General features: G+C 41.1%; 1 protein-coding gene across 2 annotated transcripts in view; it reads right to left on the minus strand.

Annotated features, from left to right (window-relative positions):
- The window catches only part of kiaa0825 (KIAA0825 ortholog), a 115,414-nt gene that overhangs the window by 79,834 nt on the left and 15,357 nt on the right, over positions 1-20,223 (minus strand). For both annotated transcript variants that reach the window (XM_040154263.1, XM_040154262.1), the window contains exons 7-12: positions 12,675-12,842; positions 10,987-11,066; positions 10,525-10,782; positions 5,855-6,138; positions 4,400-4,550; positions 2,000-2,190 (exon numbers count right to left, since the gene is read on the minus strand). In XM_040154263.1, the coding sequence (XP_040010197.1) occupies positions 2,000-2,190; positions 4,400-4,550; positions 5,855-6,138; positions 10,525-10,782; positions 10,987-11,066; positions 12,675-12,842 (1,132 nt within the window). The remainder of the gene's footprint in view (positions 1-1,999; positions 2,191-4,399; positions 4,551-5,854; positions 6,139-10,524; positions 10,783-10,986; positions 11,067-12,674; positions 12,843-20,223) is intronic.

Genomic DNA, 20,223 nt, shown 5'->3' on the forward strand with positions numbered 1-20,223 from the left:
TGTTGGAAAGTTAAGTGTACTGCTGGCTTTGAATTTCATTATAAAAGTCAGTGCTTTTACATTTAAACGCCCATAAATCTGTTTCCTCAATTGGTTGGGGAGAGCTGCTCATCATCGATCATGTCCTCATCCTTGCTTCCCTGTGGCCTAAATCGTTATTGGACACAAGAGAGCTGAGGTAGCATAAGAGTACCCATGTGAGTTCCATACACATAGAAAACTTGGAGAAGCTTTGAAAAGCCATCTGTTTAGACTAGTCTTACACTTTTGAACTGTCCCTTCATAAACACTTGCATCTCCAGGCAACATAAACCAAGCTTTCTGTTGACATCATGCTGAACTAAAACTGTACAGTATACTGCACTTTATTTGTCACTCTTTCATCCTCTTATTGTGTGTCACAGTTTAAACTGATCACTGTCATCATTCAGCTATTTGGAGGAAAAAGACAGAAAAGAGGATGGAGAAGAGGACCTCTTGAACCTGTACAAATAGTGTGCCTATGACATGCCAACATTGCGTCCAGACCTTCACCACCAGGCCCACAGGAGCGGAGTGAAACTAGGCCATCAGTAATTATCATTCATTCATTGACATTATACAGCATAAACCAATGTCTACATTCAAGTCAGCTATACAAAGATATACATGAGGAGCGTAAAGATAAAATTATGCAGTTCGAAACATAAAAGCTTAATCACTCACAGAGGTACACACATAAGATCTATAGTCATTGACAATTTCCAGGAAAACTACAAATTACTTATGAAAAAAACAGAAATTAAGAAAAGGTCCATTTAGAGGCTGTTCTAAAGCTTTTGATCATATCACATGGTCAACATCAACATCAGCAAATTAAGTTTCCCTACTTGTCATGGAATTGTAGTGTCCCAATTTGCATTTTTTTCGAATCACTTTCAGAACCTCTCATCCTTTTTGGCTTAAAGTGGAAAAATCCCAAAAATTTTCATTTAAATAAATGTCTATTAATTCACTATCTATCGCTGAATGAGGTAACACAATGGTGATTGAGCCTATGACCCGCTGATGAAAATATTACTTTATTTATATATTTGCTATATAAATGTATAAAATGTTTATATATAAATGCTATGTTAAGTTACTGCTAATGCAAATCGAAAATTTCCTACTGCTGCAGTTTCACATTAAAATCATTTAACTGGTGAAACACAAATTGACTTTTATTAAAAAAGTACTCACAGGAAATTTAATGTGTTTATTCCTCAAAATAGGCTATCGTTCATCAAAAATACATTTACAAAACAAGACAACAGTCGTTTTCAGCATTTTTGGACAGGGTATCAGTTTGAAATATTGCAGGGAGGAATGGAACAAGAAGGAGCAGCCACAATGAGCTATTAAATTAAGAGTTGCAGACGACAGGCTGCACACCTCCAACTTCTCAGCAAGGGAACCAACTCCTTTCAATGTGCCCTGCTGTTCGCAGACTCATGCCATGTGCAGCAAAAAAAAAATCAGATCATGGTTGCTTGCAGAATGATTTAAAAAGGCTAATTATTTCCTGACTTCTTTATGAAAACGACAATAGTTGGCATTGGTGCCCCCAGGATTCTGTGACCTTAAGCCACATTTGCTGTTACCACCAGTAACTACAGATGTAGCCAAATCAACCAGGAGTGAAATCTTAAAGTTTTCCACTCAAAAAGCTGAGGTTGAGATTGTCTTCTCAACTGCAGTTTCCAAGGTCAAGAATAAACTTCAAAACTCAGCTATTAATCCAACATCAATAATAAGTCCTTAAAGCTAAAGGACCTTGTAGTAAGATTGTTTTTTTATTTATCATCCCATTATAGTTCTGCTCTGCAGCAGGGATAAAATGTTCTATTAAAGTATATGCAATTTCATATTGTCAAATTAATACTGGTATATATATCGTGATTTAGTAGCCTACTATGTATCACAGAGAGTGAATCTCAAATTAATATTACTGAGGTCAGAATGTTACATGATAAAGTACCTGATTTGCAGGTGTCTTTTGTATGAAGGACGGGCCCTGGCATATCTTTGCACAAGCACCTGTAACGTCTCTGACAACACCTGGCCAAGCACCTCCCTGGCCATATCTGCCGGAAGGACGACCCACAGGTCGCTACGGAGCCCACACAGGAAGTAGAACCACATCTGCACCGAAAAAGAACAGCGTTCGCCCTGTGGAAGAACGTGGTGGGTGGGAGGGAGGGGGTAACAGATGAAGATATATTGTGATATGGACATTGACAGTGAAGGAAAAAAGCAGAGAAGAGGAGATAAAAATAGAGGGAAAGAAAGAGAGAGAAAACATGAAGGAGAAGAAAGAGAGAGACAGAGACAGAGACAGGTCTGTCATCACCAGGATGTCTCAGTGGTCACGCCACCTGCACTCTGCACCTGGGTTTCTTCTCCCACTGGGATTTTAGACTGCTTTAAAGTCCTGAACTGGAGAACACATCACGACAGGCACACACTCCCACACACATACAATACACGCTCACACATACAGAGAGGGAAAGAGAGAAGGGGAGAAATTGAGAACTTTTCTGAATAACGTGAGCAAAGACGAGAAAGAATGAGAAGAAAGACAGACAGAGAGAGAGAGGGGGAGGACAGATGAAGAAGAGGGGATTATTATCCTGGCATCCTGCAGCTTTGTCAGAAAAGATATAGAGGGATTCATTCCTCAAACCTCCCTCCTTTACCTCTACTCGTCCAAAGTCCTGATGTTTAGCCTCCAACGATAAACTGCTCCAGTAGATCGCGTGTGTGTGTGTGTGTGTGTGTGTGTGTGTGTGTGTGTGTGTGTGTGTGTGTGTGGCGAAGAAACTGACATGTCCAAAACTCCTCAAATTCCTCCTGTCTTCAAGTCATCATACCCTTCAGTCCCTTCTAATTTTCTTCCCACTTCACCTCATCTACCTCATATTTTAGTTTTCCTCTCCCTCCCTCTCCCTCCCTGGAGCTAGTCATTTGGGGATCGCTGGTTGATGGGGAGCGTGACCAAGGTCTATGTTTTGGATTAGCCCGCCATCCTCCACCTGTGGACTCAGTGGAGCACACGCAGACACAGATGTTGGATCAAGCCAAGAGCAGCCACAACTACATATGTGGCTGGATGTTTTATCCGCTCATTCAAGTCAAATTTTATTCAACCAGCCAGTTCAACTATGAACAAATTCCTACTAAGGATGACGACCTGGCAAGAGTGAAGATTGAATCTTGGACAGGGAATTGAGAATGGAATAAACTTGGAAACTCATAACTGCTTTTTTTTTTACATATGAAATTTTGCATTTTCTTCAGGCTCTGATGGCAAAATCCTGACAAGGAAGGTAGCCAAAGTCATGTTCTAAACTTCTTTTGATCGCCTTAACTGACCTCATATGCTGTTATTATAGCATATTAAATGTTTCTCTGCCAACAACTATTCATGTGTCAATATCAATGTAAAATAAAAAAAGAAAGAAAATTGCAAGCTGGAGAAAGGTCTCTCTGGAGCTGCACTGAGCTGTGAAAGAGCCAAGAGACAGGGCTGTGGATCCAGGAGATGGGAACCTGATACATACAAGTACACATATACAGACATCAAAAATATAGATACATATATACACACAACAAATGAAACGCCCATCCTGAGATGCTGCTGCACACCCACACATGCATTCATCTGTACAGATGCACACAGGCGTGCTTGAACAAAAGCACACACCTGCGCACAGCAGGTCTGTCTGACACCAGTGACCCAGAGAAGGAAGGAGGAACAAAGGGAAAAAAAAGGCAAAAGTAGGGTAAAGTAAGAAAGAGAGGGGAGGTTTAGATTGGTTTAAGGGCATAAAGGTAGGGGAGTTCCAGGGGCCCTATGCTGTTTCCAGACAGTCCCAGTGTAGACTGCAGACTTCAGACAGCTGAATCCCTGGAGCCCCTGGGGCAGCATGGAAGCCACAGATGTTCTCAGGGAGCTCAGAGTAGAGGGCTCAGTTAGAAGAGGGAGAGTGGGAGGTAAAGGTGTATTGTGGGAATGAAAAGAAGAAGCAAGAAAGCTCCAGAGTATAATTCCTTGAGTTCCTCAAACTCTACAGATCAAGCCTCCTAAGACAAGTGGCATTAGAATTTTCACAATGAAAGCAATGAAGTAAATACCAAACAATGCTGGGGTTTTTTTATGTGTTACTGACTTTTTGACTTGGGGGCAAGTAACTCTCACACGCTCCACTGATTTATTTTAAATGCTACAAACTTAAACTCTATGAAGTGAATGAAGACTACTAAGTATATTTTATCATACACAAGTTTAGCATAATTTAGTTGATTAATTTTCAAGGATGTCTTGGGTAAAAAAGAAAATTCATCCAAACAGATTACAAGAAATGTAAGGACATTTTACCTCGTAGAAGGGTTTTGGGTCATCCCAGTGGTGACTCTCTGCGTCCTGCAGAATGCAGGCAGAACAAACCTGGATACAATAGCTTGTCAGCTGGTCTTTCAAGGCGTCAACTGTATCTTGGTACTTCTGTATAGGCAGCAGGGTCAGGGGTCTAGGCATACAGAAAAACAAACTTTTAAAGGTAATGACAAAATGTAAAATCTATAATAAATATGGTATATCAAGAAAAAAAAAGGGACAGCTGGGGTCAAGAGTCCAATAGGGCACAATCCCGTAATTCAAATGCATAATTGACTACTGTATATTCACGAAGCTATCAAACAAACATGAGCTGAAATGATTAGATGTAAGAAGAAATGATTCATTCTAAGAGTCCAGTGTGACATTTCATATCCTTTAAATCTGCCTGCGTTGATACTTTCCAGAGAGAGCCAAGAGTTTAACAGGGGTGCAGGAGGCTTAAAACCAGGGGGACCGAATAGTGCAGTGAGAGGAAAGTGCTTTATGACCGGAGGGGGCACAGTGCAAGTGCAGGTGGAGGGGTGCACAGGGCCAGAGGTGGGGCAACAGGAGCACTAAGGGCACCAGGGATGCCTTTAGAGGGGATCTGCTGAGAGCAGAGGTTAAGGGGGTATTACCGGGCATAAAAACTCGCCAGATGTAGACATAATATGGCTGTCATTACCACCCGTCAATCATTTCCACTCTGTTTTTTACTCTCTGGACCCCTCCTCTTAATCTCAAATGTACAATTTTTGTTTTCCGGCTGTATTACAAGGCTCACACATTTTGGAAGCAGTAATCTCTTTGATCCATTCCTTCTTTCCTTGAATTGGCCTGTTGCTTATTAAATATCTATTTTATGACTTGGATTGAAGTAAAAAGTCATATGACTATATATACAGGGTAGCTAGAGTGAGTTGTGATATAATAATTCATTCTTTGGTGAAATTGTTTGTAATGCAGTTCAAAGTATTATCTGTTGTGTGAATTTGGTCCCAGGAAGTATTATCTCTGTGATTTTAGCACAAAGGAACCTATGCTGTACAGTCCTCAGTTGTAAATGCAACATTTGGTTCATTGCTGGAAGAAAGCAACAAGGATGACTTTTCAACAAACCCACCAATTATGGTGTTGTTCCTCCGGCAAGGCAGCCATAACTGCCGTAACCGTAGAGCAAAAGGCAGGCACTTCTAAACTGAATTTCAAGTTGTTCACTGAGATCACAATTTTCCGTTTATTGTCACTAAACTTTTTTTCATACAGTGCATACTGGAAGAGGCCATAGATAGTTGGATAGACAGACAAACACATGCTGTAGATATACTGTAGATAGTAAAATAAACACATACATAAACTCACTCTAGCCAATATACCATTCCCCTCCCATCCCATAATGACCACAAGCATACGCAATCCCACCAGCACACACACATGCACACACCGTCTCCTTACACTTTAGCTGCAGCTTCAGTTGTATTTGAATGTTTCAGCCGTGCATGGTAGTGCTCCAGTCGCTGGTGCACATAAATGCAAGTGGCCAGCAGAGCAGGCAGGTTCTTCAGGGGTGCAGAGGATGGTACCTCTAGGGCCCGCTCCTGCAAACGGCCCAACACGGCAAACGATGCCCTGCCACACGCCTCCACGAAGCTCGATCGCACCTCAAGGAGAGAGCTGTCCCTGCAGGCTGCTGCCAAAGGTAGTAAGGCATCCAACTCCGCAATGATTGTTTGACAGAACTGAGGGGTGAGATAAGGCAAAGACAAGATGATCTCAATAACAGAGGGAATATCTGTCATTAAGTGGAAAAATAAAAAAATAAAAAAATCAGAAAGAGACCTCATTAGATGTGAATAATGGAACAGTTGCAAGAGGACATCATAATGACAATGATTCGAGATTGAGCTGAGTATTACACCTGTATTTTCCCCTAACATTGTGAAAGCCATTACAGCTGAAAACATTGCAATTGTAGAGTACAGCTGTCTAAAGACATGCCTTCCGCATAAATAGGTCAAATAAAACCTTTATTACGGAGGAACCATCAGCACTTGCCACATTTTATAACAGCATGCATCGTGGTAACCATATTCAAACAGAAATGTTACAGTGCATAGGAAGAGGGGTGGACATCAGACGAGCAGAGAGGAAAGAAAAAGAAAAGGTCAAGCAAACGTTAAAGTGAGTGAGAGGGAGGGAGAGACAGATGTTTCAGCAATATAAAAGACCTACAGCTTATTTTATAAACTGAGAGAGCAACAACCAACACTTATCTCTTTTATCCATATTTGTCCTGAAGAAAGGCCTATAGGGACAGGGCTGCCAACACCTTTCCTTCCATGGGGGCTGGGAGACTGGCTGATCAAGGCACTTTAAAACAGTTGAGTGTGTATGCTTGCTGAGACACAGATAAGCATTCTGGATATCTGCTGGTATTTACTTAAAGCTGAAATCTTAATGTTTTTAATTCATATAATGATGGCATTGTGTCAATCAGCACAGATGACACAATATAATATTGATAGTCCATTCTTAGTCCAATTTCACAAACAAGGCACTAGATTAGGTGTCGTAGTGTTTATGTGCGTGTGTATCTGTGTGTTAGATTGGTGTGGTGCTGGTTGCCAACTCATGCACAAAATATACGACTAGCATGCCTATACTGTGTAATAGTGTAACATGTATCGTGCAGACAAAGCACCATGTACTGTACCTATTAAAACAGAGAACAAGATGCACGCTAAGACACGTGCACACCTCAACATCACTGCCTCTGCTACTTCATGTGCTTCCTATTGACATCAATAGGTGCCAATGAGTCAAAGATGTGTGTGAGTTCAAATCCAAATTTATACACCCATATATGTGAGTTATGTGTCACACAGATTATTTAAAAGCCTTAAAACAAAGCATGTTTCTCATATTCCCTGGAGCTACCAAGCCGGGTCAAACTGAGGAAAAAAAAAAAACAATCACCATAACTCAGAAAACTTGATGCCAGGTTAATCAATCAACCAATAACAGCATGTTTTACTTGTGTCTAGAGTCAGAGACTCTATTACTTGACTTACTGTAGGGCTGACCGGGAAGTTCGACAATCTGTCAGATCAGGGCTCCAGCATGTGTACACAATTGACAATCTCACTATCCCTTTACACAATTTCTCCAGAAAAGCTTCCAGTGTGGTTAAAAGGCCTGGGAACAATGGCCATTTGGACAATTAAGTCAATAACTGACTGCATGTAGTCATTAGGAGCTTAGCTTTGAGAGAGAAAAAGCAGATACAACACTCAGCACTACCAGGGTGATGGAGAAACCCTGGAAAAGCATCTAAAGCACCCACACAAACAAAAACACATGTACTGAACAGACAGTCACCCTCACATGCACACTCAAAAAAAAAAAAAAAAAAACAACCACACGAATGCGTCCATGTTGAAGTCAGACTGAAACCCTTAACTAGCTAAGATCAAAGCCTGGATTCCCACCAGGACCATTGCAGCCAAGTGAAAGAGATTGTATGAAGTTTTGAAGTATTGGAGAGGCCTATTTGTGTATGCAGAATTTGTAGTAGACAGACAAGTGGAGAACTGAACAAAGGCTGAGGGGTTCAGTGAAGTCTGAATACAGAAAAGGCACTTCTGTTGCTATAATCGAGAACTAGCATCAAGGTTAGAGGGGCCCACCCAAACAAGAAGAGTTCAATCCCAGGTTCTGACAGGAGGGTGAGAACCAGCTGTTGAACGAAGGGTATTTGGCATTCAGCACACATCTGACTGTACACTATCTAAAGTACTCTGATGGATGAACAGTATAATTTCAGCCTGCATATATAGTGATAGACAGTTAAGTGGGTTCACATGAAAAAAGTGAGCATTGAGGTATGAAAATATGAATATAAATGTGTGAAATATTGATCCAGCATAATGTCTTTGAACCGGCTATATTTCACACTTATCTCTTGTATAGTAATTCTTTCTTTGCTCAAACACTAGGGTTACTGTCAAAAAACTATATATATATATATATATATATATATATATATATATATATATATATATATATATATATATATATACACACACACACACACACACATATAAAACGCTCTTGTTTCGGATGTCTGTCTGGCTCAGTGTTATTGGATGTAAATGCATGCATGTATGACATTTGGGCTGAAAGGCCCTCACTTTTGAACACGTTGTACAGGTCCTGAGCACAGACAAATTCTGACGCTCGTTAGCAATAAAAGCCACAACTACTGTCAGTGGGCTGCTGGAGAAGAGAGGTGAGGTGAGGTAGTAATGATAAGACTCTGTATAGCGTGAAGCGTGGAGGAGAGTAGTGGGTAGGAGGAGAGTTGAGAGGAGAATTGAGGTATGCGAGTTTAAAAAAAGTTTGGGGGAGCTTCAGGAGGAGAAGTTCGCTGGTTGATCAACAATAGTAAAATTGGAAAGAAGATAAAGAGAAGAGAAAGAAAAAAAACAACACAATGTCATTTAAAAAAGAAATCCCAAACACTGGAGATCCTTTGTAGAGTTAGACACCAAGCCTAGTCTCACATCACACACTGGTCTTCCTCCTGAGAAAAGTCCATCTCTGGTGCCCTCTTCACCTCTCCCTGCCATTTCCCAGGCTCTCTCTTCTTATGCCTTCTCTCACACTATCCCTTCTTTATCCTGCTCTCTACCCTAGCCTCTTTGCCTTTGTGATACATCCTCTGTATATATCTACATCATCTGTATACCCTATACTTTCCCCTGTTCAACAACTTTCTCTACACACCACCTAGCCCTAATAATATCACCCTTACTAATTCTTGGTTTCTTCTGTCTCTCTTTTGTCCCCAGAGTCCTCACCTCAAGTAATACTGATGACTCTTCCCAAGACCCTTTCTGATCCAAAGTGTCAACTGTGCCAGACCTATATCATGTGGGCTTTCTATTACAGAGGGTGCTTTCCCTTGGGGCTACAAAAACCATTAATCTCCCTGGGTCTTGGTGATGTGTTTAAACCTGCACAGTTCAGCCAGATGGATAAAGGAGGATGAATAGGACAGGGACACCGGTTAGTATGGTAAAACATGCTCACGCACAAGGTATATTAGGACAGATCAATAGAGGGTCTCTGAAACTGATGCAATATTCAGAATTTAAATCTCATTCTGATAATGCTTTTTTCTTTGAAATTTCATTTGTAACTTCTAATTTTCAAGAGAGACTGAAAAATAAAGAAAATGGGGTAGACAATACAAATTTTGACTTGACCTTTGCATGTTAACAACCATGAGTCCTTGCACTGTATTAGCAGAGTATTTTTTTCATAAATAAAAACTTTTTTGATTAAATATTGTAAGAATGTCTATGGCATAAATGATAGTGAAGGGAAGCACTTTCCTGACAGCAGTGCTTTTGGCTGTGCAGACTTTTGTCTTTGCAACTGACTTCGTACCGACCCTTGCTAATAAGAATTATGTGGTTTTATGGCAGGGACCAACTTGTAAATTACCAGATTGTTTAGCCCTATCACATTTTTTCCCATATAAATTAGGCATATTACATTCAAAAGTCTGATTTAAAATCTACATTTGTTGGTTTACCAGCTCAGTTTTTGTTTACTTTTAGTCGGTGTACTTAAAAATCTGTCAATCAGTCTAGAAGAGATAGCACATTCTGTTGCGTTTTTTATTTTGGCAGTAAGCCTACCACTTTGTTAGATTAGGATTACAGGTTGTGCCTTTAAGAGGAAAACTAAAAGGATAGGTCAGATGTGTTTTCCCTTTTGGTTTTCGGTATGAATTAAAAGATGATCCAGTTTGAAGGTTATATACTGTGATGCCAGACACTGTGGATGTTGACCTACACTTCTTTAATTTAACTCATGTATTACCCCTCGTCTAGAGTGCATTTGTGTTTTTGTAACTTGCCATGAAGGAATTCTGTCTCATTTTACTGAAATTAACAGAACTATAGTATAGTATAACGATGAATCATAAATAAAACATTGAAGACACCACTGTTGAGAAGCACTGGATTACTACACTCTAAATAACTGAAGGTGCTTAAGGCATGTCCTCAATCAGATCTGCTCAAATTGAACCTGTCTTACTTTATATCAGAGAGTACCTTGGCTATCATTTTGGGAGTCTGTCTCTCTGAGTACGTGTAGAAGGAATCTTCTTTGAGATGTGTGGTGCTGGCAGCTATGGCGGTGTGTCCAGTTGTGCAGCACATGGTGATGGAGGTGTGTCCTGAAGAGTATATGGCCTCTTCCTGCTGTAGACTCTTGGCGCAAACATCATCCAGCACCACTTTAACACAATGCTCCATTTGAGGGACCAGCCCCCTAAATGCTGACCTCCAGTTAAACTCCAGAACCTGTGGCTGAAAAACAGAAGATGAGCCAGCATCCAATTAATTTCTGAGTGCTGAAGGGAATATTTCACCTGTTCTACTTCACTGCTACAAATTGTCTTGCCTATTTGTAATTATAGAAAAAGATAATAAGGCTGAATGACATTGAATAGTTGTAATAGAATAGAAACTTTCTTGCAGGGTCTTACAAAGGAGCACAAGCAAAAGACTCACCTCTGGTGTTTGGAGAAGTGTTTCTGCTGTTGATTTCTTGCTCTCTGTTGGCATGTCCTCTCTACTCTTTTTCAAGATGCCTAAATGACCAATATATATTATTACTACCATGTATATTTTTTTAATGCAAACATCGTGTAATACATCTCACAACACATAAAACAGTAACTGTGCCTAGTGAAGCTCTCGAATCATGTTAGTGAAATTTCACAAGGGACCTATAATTATGCAGAAGATATCCCAATTTCAAAATGAAAAGCTATATGCTGGGTGTCCGTAGCATCTTTCAAATCTATGCATTATTTAGCAGGACTATTTCCATATCACCCATAATATACTGTATGATATCATGTGTTAAAAGCCTGACTGAATGCCAAGTGCAGTAACATGAAAGCAACCATATGTAACTCAGAGACAAATATGGTTCACACTGCTCCTCTCTTCCCCAATAGCCAAAATGAGACACAGTGACTGGAGTATATCTGTACATGCCTTAGAGGAAGCAGAAACAGGCAGTAAATGCTAATGGTGATGGCTTTACAAGGCTAAAGTTGGGACTTGAACCCAGATAGCATCAGCTGTGTATGGGGTAATTCCATGGGGTAAGATTGTGTAGATGTTTGGGGGAGTGCAGGGGGTTGTGTGAAGACAAGCATACAGGATGTTGGGTTGGGTTGCAATTAAAAAGCGTGGAGATCAAGGCCACAGTTTCCTAATCAGAAGGCGAATAGTAAGACCCCAGGCGAGGCAATTTAGCTGAACAAGACCGCATGGAATGGAAGAAGAAGGAAGCAGCAAGCGCATCACTTTTTGACCTTTAAGCCCATCTGATGAATTTCTGGTAATTAAGCCGTTTGATTGCCTGGAATTAATGATTTGGATAACTGCCCTTTAAAGGCTGTTTACCTCTCTGTAAATTGAGCCTTTCTGCAAGTCTTGTTTTTGTAAATGTAACCTTTATGGAAATTACTCCATGCACCAAAAGCTTTCATTTAACATCTTTGCAGTGGCAGTTCAAAGGGGAGAGAGGAAAAGGATACTAAAGGCTTATATAACACCCAAGATAATTCTCGACTCAAATAACACATTTCTTCAGACATAACTCAGACGTTTCGCTAGAACAAGTAAGTGTGCGTGTGTGTGCGTTTGTGTGTGTGTGTGTGTGTGTGTGTGTGTGTGTGTGTGTGTGTGTGTGTGTGTGTGTGTGTGTGTCTTGGTGTGTGTGTTTTTGACTTTGTGTAACATGACTGTTTATGCCTGGAGGAGTGGCAAACATGCAGGGCTATAGCCTCAGTTTTAAAAATTCTGAGTTCAAGAGTCCCCCCACTGTAACCCCAAAACACTCACAGAATAAAGTCTTTACTTTTGTACTTATTTGAATTATTCACATTTTAATTTTTCATTATCTGCTTGATAATTTTCTGCAAATTCTAACTCTAAACTAAATGGTGTTTAAAAATATGCAAGGAAACACTGAATGTACCTTAATATTTTTTGGCCCAAAAATTTAAAGAATCTCGTATTTTTAAATTGTGAAATAGAAACTGCACCTCAGGTCGCTAAGATTTCCAAAATTCACAGAAAAAATGCAGCGAGTGTGACCTCAGTGACCTCAGTGGTAGTTACAACCCTTATTACGTGTCTAATATGTATACACAAGTGTGCCTTTTTGAGGGATGGAGTCATACCTTTTACACAGGGAGAGTCTCCTGTACAATTAATGAAGGTCATGTCAGTGACCAGCTCCTTCACATTGCTCTCAAACCCCAGCAGAGTGTAGGCTAGCTGGGTTAACGCCCTCAACTGGTGGGAGGTCAAACTAAAGCTCCTATTTTTCACGGGAAGCTCCACTGGTGCTGTAAAGGGGAAAAAACTGAATGTAAAAGAGGAAAGAGATAAAATAAACAGTGCATATGCTTGTATATGTGTGAGTGACAGATTAGGAGTGAGGGTTGGACTACAGTTTACAGTTCAGTAAAGCAACAAACCATTTCATGAAAAAAGGTTTTCAGCCCAACCTCCCAACCTACATGCCCTCATCAGAAAACACCCCATCCTGAAGTCACACGACATCTCTTATAAATATCGACCCATTCATGTTTTCCCAATACACAGCATAAACAAAGAGACATTGAAAAAATATGCAAAACTTTGTTCACTGAGAAGTCACATATGCACATCCTTCTCTCTCGGCACAAAACTTTTCTCCCCCTAACCCGCCGATGACCCCCTCGGCAAATATGGATTTCCCATTTTGGAGGCTGCCAAAGCCATCACCCGGGGGATGTTCCGCATTAAGCTGGAGAATGGGCGTCTGGGAGATGCGTTGCCATACTTCCAGACACATGCACAAATACTTTTGTGTGTCCGCTTAAATGAGCTCCTCCACTGCAAAAACATTTGGGAATGGATGAGCTCAGTATTAGCCTTGACTCTGAAAGCAAAGAGATGATTGAGCCTTGAGAAGGAAAGAAAGAAGAGGGGGGCCCTTTTCCAATAGTTGTAACATTATTGCGTCTGGGTCCTAATGTAATTTTGCCATATTGTTAAACAAAATCTGACAATATGACAACACGCTGTCCCCAAGGATGCCTGGTTTAATCATGCATGAGGCTTGACTTGGTATGTGTGTAGGCACTTGTGTATATTTACACGTGTTTACGAGTGAGAATCGATGAGATTTTTGCGTTTGTGTTTGTCAAATGAGCACACACGTGTTTATGCGCATGTAATGCAGGTCATTATGAATAACTTTATTTGTAGAAGACACTTTCAGATACATTTGCACATGTCAGTCTTGCAGGATAATTGCCACACTGTAACCAGACTGTGGTCACCATGGAATATATTCTGACCTCAAGTTTGTTTGTGTTTGCAAGTCTAAGTGTACTGTATACATGTATTTATGTGCAAGTGCGTGTGTGCAAGCGTGTAGGAAATCGCATGTGAATAGCTGTGCAATTATTTGGTGTGTGTTAAAATATGTACGCATGCATTTGTGTGTATGTGTGTGTGTGTGTGTGTGTGTAATTAAGCTGCATGGGTCCGCAGCCCGGCAGCTCCCCTGTAATGGGGTCCAGTGGAAGTCTGTGCTAAAGAAACTACCTCATAGTACATGTTTACATGTGTGACCTGGCTGACACCAACAGGCCAGCCTCCCTCTCCAGCTTACACATTCACAAATGCACCGCCAACCATTGTCTATATCTGAAGTCACCAGCAAATCAACAGAGCTTTCTGTTTAGTTGCAGGGTCACACTAAAGCTGTCAACAACCCAAGAGTAAACAATCTAACCTGGATGAGACAGGGAAACATTTGAGATAGCCGCTGGATTCTCTTAAAAGCTATCACTATAGCCCCCCACCTTCTGTGGGGCATTCATCTGAGTATAGCAATCATAAACCTCCACTTCATTGAACATCAAGTTTTCCAGAGCAATATCTGTCTTCTTTCTCCCCATTCATTCTATTCATTCCATCAACTTGTGACCCTATGACTGGTTCACTTGCTCACTAAGTCACACTCTAAGTAGTCGTACATGACCTTGATGTTTAGCAATGCCTCAGCCTCTCATCGAGCAGTGCCGCCCAGGCTATATAGGTATTTATAGTCGCCTCCTTAGCCAAATAGCCTTATAGCCATAGCAGTCTAGTACACAGCCATCTAAACCTCATTATATCTCTGTCACAACAGTGAGGCCAAATGGAGGCTCTCATAGCCGGCTGATGGAGAGGGTGTGCTTAAAAGCACCCAGGTGTGTCATATAGCATAGAGCATAACATGTCTCATACACTAGAATGAGGAAGGGCACTAGCAGGCAGAAGAGTTCAACCAAAGGTCAGCGTACTGAGAATCAATAAGGGAGGGCTGGTGCTGAAAACTGGGCAAAAATTATATGTTTATATAAGAGCTCCTCCATGTGACATTATAGTGTGAGGGTGTTCTTATAAACAAAATGAAAATCAATGGTTAGCCATATTACTGTGATAATCAGTGTGAATCTTATCAGAAGCCCTCCAAGAAAACAAGCATATGTCAAGTGATACTATATGTCATTCAACAAAATGTGTGAAACAGAAAACAGTGTGTGTGTGGTGGGGGAGGGGCTTTAAGTTTCATATGGAGCAGAAACATTGTAAAAAAAAAAAAAAAAAAAAAAAAAAAAAAATTATAAATTCTGAAAATAGCGAACTCTGCGGGTCTGCAGTGGCCAGTTTCAGTTTGTAGCTTTTAACAATGACAACAATTTAATACAAAAGGAAAAAACAGATCAGGTATTTTTGGCGAGCCATCAGTCTTCTCCTTGTCTGTCTCTCCTGCAGGTTCTACCATCAGCTGCACAGTACACTCTCTGTCTCACATACACACACACACACACACACACACATGTGCACACGCACATACTGCTCTTGACTGGTGGGGAACAGAGAGAAAGGGAAGAGAAGAGGAGATCTAGGGGAAGGGAAAGGGGTGGTGGTTAGGGATGAAAACATGAGGAAGAGAGGGAGGGGCGGGATAAGGGAATTCCCTTAGCAGTTGTTATTGATTCCGGTGTTTACGGGCGAATAGTTTAGTGCCGTTTACAAAACAGAACAGATGCAGCCAGTGAGCAAAAAGGTAAACAATTGCTGTGTGGCGGGCTGCCAAATCCCCAGTCTGATGTATTAAACTCACGGTGAAGAGCATTTCCCCTTTGGCTGCACTTCTTGCCACTTCATTTCCTCTTCGCTCAAATATACAATCTCTCCTTCTTGCCATCTCTCTCCTTCTCTGTCTCTCTCTCTTTCTCTATGGTTCCCTCGTTTATCTGAGGAAAAAGGGCATAGGGTGCTTTTTGCTGTCTGGCTATTTTCTGTCCTTCTCTGACCCAGGAGGCCCAGTTCTTCCTAACAGAGCCATTAGTAGGGGGAATTGCATGTGTCTGACATGGCCGAAAACCAATTATTAGACACTTTCTACCAAATGATGCCCAAGTCTTTGGGGAATGGGCAATCATGCAATAATTTAGCCACTGATTTAATTTCTCCCCAGCACAGATTCTCTCCCCCTATTATCCTCTGTCCCTCATTTTCCTCTCTATCTCTCATTCCCTCCCTCTGTAGTGTAAATCAGACCATCAGAGGGGTGGCCTTTCTTTCCACACTACCCAACTGGCCTCCAGTATCTTATCTAGTGATCACAATATGTGAAGACGTGTTTTCTGTGTTTGCGCACATGTGTGTTGTACTACATCCTCTAGGTGATATAGGCATTTGGTTTCAGTAGATCAAGAGAGAAAAGGTAGGAAGAATTTCAGAAGGCAAGCACTTTTAGCACGTCATATATCGGAAATAGGAGAAGCATTGCATATTGCATTAAATGCATAAAACAGACTAAGACAAATACAAAAAAAAGCTTTTTAAAAAATTAATTTGTTTGTATCTCTGTTTTTATTAACATCCTGGAGGCTGCATTTTGGACAAGTTATAGTTGCGTAAGAGCTTTTGAGTTCAAAAAGAGACTGTTACAATTCAACACAGCTGGAAATAAAAGCATGGAAGAACTGTCTGAGATACCGTCTAGACATGAATCCTGACTCCATTTCAGATGATAAAAGACTAATTTTGTTACTGAGGTGATGTGACTGCTAAAATTTATAACCAAGTCCACAATAACACCCACATTTCCCGCCTGGTTCAACACATCCAAGGACACTTTTCTGTGGGCTAAAAACAATTATTTCTGATGTTTCTTTATTTGTCAATGCTGACACATCTGTTCCTTCATTAGTTTAATGCTCTGAAACTGTACGTTAATGGGACCATAGTAACCAGGCTAGAGAACAATTAAGATTTGGATATCATTTGCATATACATGTTAATTAATACTTGACTAGTTTAACACTGCGCTTCTATAACATTGTCAGACTCACGATGGACAGATAGAAAAAAGTATCAAAACCGATATAGCAGAAGCAGAAAAACAGTCTGTTTTATTCCAAGCATTCTCCTTCCTTGTCAAAACCTGGTGCCTACATTATCCACAATGCAACTCGACTGAATTCAGTCAGATATTCGGGTATGTGCTTACACCGGCTAATGTGGCCTCAAGCCGAGAACCTCCAGCTGAGATGATTAGCCAGCTACAGAGGTTTGGTAAGCCCATTTCTTTCTAACTCCACGCACTCAGATTTTTTTTAATTTTCAGACTTGTCTTCAGTCCTGACCAATGCTGCCTCAAGTTGAGCCACTTGAGGCAGTTTATCAGTCTTCACGCAGCTCTCTCTGGAGCCGCAAAAAGCTTTATACAACTTTTTCTCCCCATATGCAGTAGGACTCACCAAGACCTGTAAACAGACTTTGATGTGTAAAATCAACGCACTTCCCCTTTAATCAGAAGTATATAGATTGAATAGAGGGGGTTCAAGTATTAACCCTTGTGGCCACAGTGGCCTGGTTGGAATCTAAATTGCCAATGAAACAAATTTTATTTTTATTTTTTTTCTGTCCTACAAATAGTAACAGGCCTCAAGCCAACCCAATTTAAAACAGTTCCTGAACTCAACAGTTCATGCAAACTGTGAAAGAAGTACCGCTAGGGGCAGAGCAGCAGCAGTGAAAACAAGAGTGCCAATAGACAGCCGCACATGACTCAACACAACTCTCCAGGTGTCTCCTGCTGTGGCCACTATGTGCTTTTCTTAGTGTACTGTCTCGTATCCACATTCATACATGTGTTAACCACTATAGCCAGGCACTTAAATATCAGAATGGGCGGGTTCATCCCAATCTTGTGTATGTGTGCACATGTGTATTTATCCACCACTTCATTCTTATCATGGGGCTTTGCTCCAGGGGTGTATTGCTATGGCTCTTGAGCGTTTCTGCGTGTTTCTTTTAGTACCTGGGTTTTCTATGCATTCATGCCTCCTTGTGTGTTCATCTCATAGGGTGTCAAGCAGGGTCGTGTGGGTGCCTTGTGGTACTTCTGAGCATCTATTTGTGTGTATGTGGGTAGAAGGAGGCTTTGAGCTACTGTGGACCGCCTGCCGGGCCCTGTGACAGCTGGGGTCCTCTTTGTCAGTTGCGGCCCACTGCTCGCTCAGACAGCCTTATTATGGGAGGCCTCCTGCTGTGATTCCCAAATACACACTCTGACACATGCACGCACATATACACACACACAAACCACCCAAGCCCTGGTCTCTTGTGGCCCTATCCCTGGGTTCTGTCCAACCAGTCCACAGCAGGGGCCACCTGCCCTTCACAGAAAGGGAAAGTAGCAATATTCGATATCTCAATTAAGTTGCCTTACCAATGAGGTGTAGTTGTGATGTTGGTGTTTTTATGGTGACAGAGAATCAGGGCAAACCTTCCTCTGCTTGATATTTGTTTTTATATCCTCTTCTGTGTCAGTCTGTTTCTGGCTCTCTTTGTGGGGAATATTGCAGTGACCACGAGATATGGGTTAAGATTTCTCTGGCTTCCTCCACGTACTTGAACCAAGCAGCCTGGATGAAGAACACGGAGGAATGTATTGTCTTGATGGGAGCATTTCATTAAAACCCACTTGTTTAGTGCCCTTGTTCGCATTATTGTTTTCAAGCCCTCGGCGAATCACACTGACTCTTCATCACGAAGTGCTGGCTGCTCTCAATAAGCCAGCCATTTTTGTCTGTGCTTTCTCAATAGAAGGTGCCAGGAAAATGTTCATATCCTTGAGCTTTTCAAGAGTGATACACAAAAGCTATTGTGACCACTCAGAGGAAATGGGGGAAAAAAATAAATGGCATGCATAATACACATTCTCAAGGGCCATGAAAAATATTATTTTCTGTGATTTCATTGGAGCCATGATTTAGAGAAAATGAACACTGGCACACAAATGCATGAACACAACCAGAGAGTAAAGACCCTGCTCTTCTCATTCAGATTAGTAAACAACCACTTGCTCTGTGTGGTAACTTTTTTAAACAAGGCCTTCTCAGAATCTACAAGGACAGGAAGAGAGTGGCATAAAAGAAGAATCATCCATAAACTGGAAGCATCACGCCACATGTACACAGAGACACATACAAACCCTCTACCTTGCACATAATTACATGGCAGAATGCGGGTGCACGTCCCTGGCTGACAGTGTGTATAAACTCAGGCAGAGATATGATCTAGTGAGGAGCTGCTCTTATTAAATATTAACAAACGCCATTCCCAAGTAGCCTCAATCCCCACAAGCACCTCCAATGCCAGTCAGAGCCTCAGCCTAGCTATCTCGCGTCACTACAGAACCTCTCTCCCCGCTGAATAGGCTGCTCTGCTTTCTCTAAGAAAGAGTTCAAAGAGCCAGAAAGGGCGAGGCGGGGGGTGCAGTGCGGGTGACTGTGCTTGCTATACATGTTCTAACTCAATCCTTTTTTATCTATAGGGAGCTGCCGACGTCGTCATATGGGTAAATTAGTGGAAGTGGAATTCAAATCAGTGCTATCAGAATGGGGCTGTGAAGTGTTTGAACAGAATTTCACAACCTCGACTTCACCCCTGTGGTCGATTGTTAGGGAATAAATTGTAAGTGTGTATGCAGAGAAGTTGGAATGAAAGCTTTTGATGTCCTACAAAAACACAGATCTCCTATGCATACACATGCAAATTACTGATGCCATATGGAAATTTAATGATGCATTTTTAAAAACGGAGGTATTAAATTTCTCTTGATCATACAATTTTCTAAGTAAGCCTGCAATTAGTGCACACACTAGCATTGACTCAAAGACAAATGGGCAAAGGCGTACACGACACATGCGCAAAGGTGATTGAAAACACACTTCTACACATGCATATCCACCTAAGTTGCCACTCACACACATGCACAGGGCAAAAAGGTACAAACACACTAAAACTGCACCATAGCAAATGGTTTTGGCAGTGTTTGGCTTTTTTCCATTTTCGGGTGCATCCCAACTTTAGCTAAAGGTTATTCAAATTCCGTTCACTACTATTTATATTAACAAGAGCAATAACTAGCTACGTTGATGAAAGAAAAAGTGTGTAATTTTTAAACCTAATGCAGCTTTTAGTGTAGAAAATCATAAAGTTAGATCATTTGAAGATTGTTGAGAAGTATTAAAACTGTAACTGATGGCATTTAACCTTTATGCCAGCATAACTCTAAAGAGCTACAGGCATTGGGAAATCTAAATTACAGTTTTTGCTTTATTTTGGCAAAATCCAGCACGCTCACACACATGCGCACGCGCACACACA

Source organism: Xiphias gladius, chromosome 19, assembly GCF_016859285.1.
Source record: "Xiphias gladius isolate SHS-SW01 ecotype Sanya breed wild chromosome 19, ASM1685928v1, whole genome shotgun sequence".
Taxonomy (NCBI): Eukaryota; Metazoa; Chordata; class Actinopteri; order Istiophoriformes; family Xiphiidae; genus Xiphias; species Xiphias gladius.